At 30.9% G+C, this 4,930-nt stretch overlaps 1 protein-coding gene across 1 annotated transcript in view; it reads left to right on the top strand.

Moving 5' to 3' along the window:
- The first annotated feature begins 3,559 nt into the window (after nucleotides 1-3,559).
- LOC119668658 (delta-1-pyrroline-5-carboxylate dehydrogenase, mitochondrial-like) overlaps nucleotides 3,560-4,930 on the top strand; it is a 1,929-nt gene continuing 558 nt past the window's right edge. The window contains exon 1 of the mRNA XM_038078282.1: nucleotides 3,560-4,915. Coding sequence (XP_037934210.1) covers nucleotides 3,560-4,915 — 1,356 coding nt within the window. The remainder of the gene's footprint in view (nucleotides 4,916-4,930) is intronic.

Here is a 4,930-nt window from a genome sequence, read left to right as displayed (position 1 = left end):
TTCTGTCAGTTATCCAGTTATTCTTTCTTCCTTCAGTTGACAAGTTATTTTTCAGCATTTTTCTAGTGTTCTATTCTTTTTTTATCACAAAAATTCTCGATAAATTCTTTTATTATGTGCTCTGTAAAACTGCTAGCTACATTTCCCTTTTTAAGCAATCCGTAGATATACTGGATCCTAGCATCGATTACGTTATTTTTTCTGTATCGAATCGCATAAAGTAAGATTTGATAAGTCGCCTTTGATCTGTAACACAAGGTTGGGCAAATGAATCATCCTTAAGTTTGAAGTTCAATTTTTAAACTTAAAAAGGTGTTACTTGAAGCTACTTAATTCAGTGAGCAATTAGTAGATATTAGATATTAGCAATAGTAGATATTTTTGTTACTTGTGCTGTTTGAGGATTTTGAAGATCATAGAAGTGCTTATACATTCACTTAAAAAAAAAAGCGAACAGTACTTTTAGAGAGACTATGCATTTCTTCGTCTGAAGCTATACATTGATATGCGCAACTTACTTTTGTGGTACAGAATATATATTTTATCCTCATGTATATCGGAAAAGAATTTTTATTATTTCCGCAGTTTGTTACTGCATACTATATAATGGTGTTATTTATATTAGAAACTGCTTGACATTTTCGTGCTCGACGCTCTCTTGTGTGAGATATTAATTGTTATAGGGCGGGAACTATATTGAAAACCTTCGTACTAAACACTTTGATATAACTTTTATATGTAAATATTATTCCAAGATTCCTCAACTGCAGTTGCATTATAACGAAAAGATCGTTTATAATGAAAATCAAATCCTTTGTCATGCACTTAGTACTAAAATCTCGTTTTATTGAACAATAACTTCAAAACCATTGTTATTTAGTATATGGTAGGTCTGATTTCTATAATTATGTTATTGAATATTAGATATCAAAACATTTAGCATTTTAAATAATTGTGATATCAGTCACATAGCCAAATAATGTAGTGTGTGAGAGAAAATTCAGTTTCAGAATGCCAGCAGACATGACGTTCCAAACAGTAAGTAGAGCGAGTACTAATCCTGAACACTTTTTATATATGCGGATTGAATTATACCATCTACTTGATATAATCAGGTCTGGCTGTTTGTCTGTGTTCAATAGAAGAACAAACCGCTGCTTCTTTCATGCATCTGTTAATAGATTTATATTCAAGCAGTTTATAAACAGCTTCTAGAAAATCTCTTGCTTATATAGGGTCATGGAAGGGTTTACTCTGCTATAGCTCAAAGTTTCCAAACAGGTGATTGGGATGATATCTTGAATATGTAACATTGGAACTGTTGGATATAATAGCGTTATCTATTGTTTTATTTTCTGATCAATGAAATTTATGTATGGTTGTATAGCTGTCGATTTGGTCACTAAAGTCGTGTTAATAAAAATGGGTGACCAACGAGAGGGAACTGGTTTTTTCATGTATTTAAGCATACATTCTTACTATATAAATAAGTTCTGTAAATAAAATGTATGTGGGTTTTATTAAAATCTTAGAAGTTTTTGTGTTCTGTATTTATAAATAAATGGTTTTTAATGTAAAATAAAAATTTATGTCTCAAAATATAATTTTCGTTTTAGATTGTTTCATTTGGAAATACTTTTAGATACAAGTGATTGTTTCGACAAACATGTAATATATTTTCACACTGCAAAACTTATGGTCCACTCAATCTACTGATTACTCATATACATTATACAATTAAAATATGAATTTGGTTTAAAGCTACAATTACCTACTTTTTTGCTCGGAGGTAATTAATGTTGAAAAGTATCTTCGAAGCGAATAATTAAAAATAATAAAAAAAAACAATAAAAGGAACAATTAATTTTTTGCTAATAAAGTTCCCATTTTTGTATATGAAAAATCAATATAAATTTAAATAATTATAAACTCTTCACAATAAGCGATATCATATACTAAAAAAATTCAAAAGGTACAAAATGATTTATTTTTTGTTAATTAAATGCTTAAGAATTAAAAGCAACAAGTTTGCTGCAACATTGTTGATAAAGAAGGTGTTGCCGTACCAAACGATGTTCGGCTATAAACTGAAAATGGTTATGATTAAGTACAGTAATTAATGATGCTACAGAGACCGGTAAGTTAACGAATTCCAATTTAAAATTTTTACTGGTAGAAATAAATTTAACAAAATTACTTGTTTGTCAAGGGTTAAGTACTCTGCATTTTTATTCGCTATGTAAAACAGTAACTACACAGTTGAAAGGGTTTAAGCGATTGTAATTAATTTTAAAAACTGCAGTTTAATGAAAAATGTTCTGTAAAATGAGCTACAATAGAAGAAATTTTTTTATAATGATTTATGTTTTCTTAGTATTCAAAACAGAAATGCATTATATATGTCCATATTCGTTAGAGACATTCAATTTATAGAATTATTTATTAAAAGTGTAAAATGTGCTACTAATAAAATGTTCATTGCGTATCTAAGAGTACTACTAGGTGCACTGAAATGAAAGTTGAGTGAATAAAATAATTTGATGAGTAAATTTAACTTGGATTTTTGATTTTGTTTATTAATAATAATATGTAAGTGCAATTGATACCTAATTATATAAAACAATCTTTTCGCATATTAAATTGTTCAATTAACAAAAAATCCCAGCTCAAATTTTTGACTTCTACTTGCATCAACCAACATCTTCGCGAAAAAGGATATACCTATTTAAGAACATTGGTGGTACAGTAATGGTTGATATTAAAAGGTTCTGCTCACAATAAGCAACTTCAAACATATAAATTATGTTTGATAGCCAATATATGACCTTTATTTGTCTAATAGATGTCTCTATGAAGAATATTCCTTTACTGAGGATTCTGTGTGTGAAATGCAAGATAGAGTGATACTCACTCATTTTTGTTTTTAACATACACTGAAAGACCAAGCAAATAAAAATCTGTCTCAAAACTTTAGACTAGTTCTTGAAATACTGGATTACATTATTGATAGCCCTGCTATTATTACATCAAGGACACTATAGTGTTTGTAAAATTCACCACCAAAGTTTTGGTCAAAAACAAGTTCTATATATCAATATATTGACTTTATTTAAAGATAAATTTTTGTAGATTTTCGAATTACGGCATGAGTAGCTACGGGGATGTCACATTTAAATATATAATAATAACAAAAATAATGGGTCCAAAAGAAGTATGTATACAATTTGTACGTAAAACATAGATTTCAATTAAATCCTAACAATCTATAACTTAATAAGTTTTTTCACGTATTGTTAATAGTATAAGAATTTTTGAGTACCTATAAATCTCATCAATACGTTCAGTAAAGCTCATATTATCAGTCTTAATATATCATAACTATAACAATAAGCTTTTGGAATAAACTTTTAAACTGTCAAACATAATTAATCGTTTATGCTTTGATATTGATATCAAAATTCATATTTAAAAAAAAAACATAGATATTAATTTCTGATGAGTTATTCTTATTTCCTGTTTAAAATTTTACGACATAGTTTCAAAAAATTAGCTTGACAAAATGTTAAAGCCAAAGAAATTATTTAATTTTCAAATATTTCGTTATGTGGACACATTTCGCCATGCAGTTTATATTGATTATAAGGAAGGTTCCAAAGAACGTGATCTACTTAAAGCTGCATTGAAGACTGTGATCGAAACTCAATATAAAATTCCACTTATAGTGGGTCCGGAGAAAATAATGAGCGGCGATCAACAATTGCAGTACATGCCACATAATCACCGCCAACCTATTGCCGAGTTTTATAATGCCAACGCGCGTCAGGTTAAGAAGGCAGTTGATTCAGTACGATATATACATAGCATGTGGAAAAATGTTAGCCATGAGGAACGAGCCGCAATATGGAACCGAGCAGCTGATGATATTGAAACAAAGAGTCGTCACATTCTAAACGCTGCCAACATGTTAAGCCAGGGGAAAACCTATAAAGATGCGGAAGCAGACACTTGTCGGCTAATCAATGGACTAAGACAATATGCAGTTGCAAGTGTGAATATTTCAAAAAAAGAGCTTAAGAATGAAAACCCTACCAAGGTGAAATCGACTTTTTATCTTCGTCCAATCGATGGGTTCGTTGTCGCTATAGCGCCAAATAATATGACTTCGATATCACTACAATTAGCTGCCATCCCTGCTTTAATGGGTAATTGTGTGCTCTGGAAACCATCGCGGCGTAATACGCTCTCCAGTTTTATAGCGTTTCAGGCGCTACGACATGCGGGCTTACCAGATGGCGTCATCAATTTTCTGCCAATGAATAGTCAATTTTTTTATAATTGCTGTAGATCATATGAAGACTTGGCAGGTATAAATTTTAGTGGCACTACACACTATTTTCTAACAATGTGGGAGAAGGCATTGATGTTTGTATCAAACCGCCGTGGTATGCCACGTGTTCTTGGTGAGATGAGTTCGAAAAACTTTCATTTAATACATAATTCGGCTGACTTAAAACGTGCAGCTGAGGATACAGTAGAAGCAGCATTCACACATTCTGGACAAATTTGTTCTTCATGTTCTCGACTTTATGTGCCGAAATCTATTTGGCCTGACTTTAAAACATACATGTGCTTAAAATTATCAACTCTAAAAGTGGGAGATCCAGCAAATTTTGACTGTTTTACTTCTGCTGTTGCCGGCAGAGCTGTGTACCAATATATTCTTAGCTATATAAAGTCTGCACACAATAGAAAAACTACGAAAGTTATTTACGATGGAGGTTATAATGACACATGGGGATACTTTATTGAACCGACAATAATTAGGTGCGAAGATCCTCTTGATCCATTAATGCAGTATGAAATCAATGGGCCAGTACTTTCTGTATATGTTTTCGACGAATCCGATATGGATAAGGTTTTTGACTTAATT

Source organism: Teleopsis dalmanni, chromosome 1 (assembly GCF_002237135.1).
Source record: "Teleopsis dalmanni isolate 2A chromosome 1, ASM223713v2, whole genome shotgun sequence".
In the NCBI taxonomy this organism is placed as follows: domain Eukaryota; kingdom Metazoa; phylum Arthropoda; class Insecta; order Diptera; family Diopsidae; genus Teleopsis; species Teleopsis dalmanni.
Note: the sequence above shows the minus strand (reverse complement) of the source record. Positions and strands in the feature narration are given on the sequence as shown.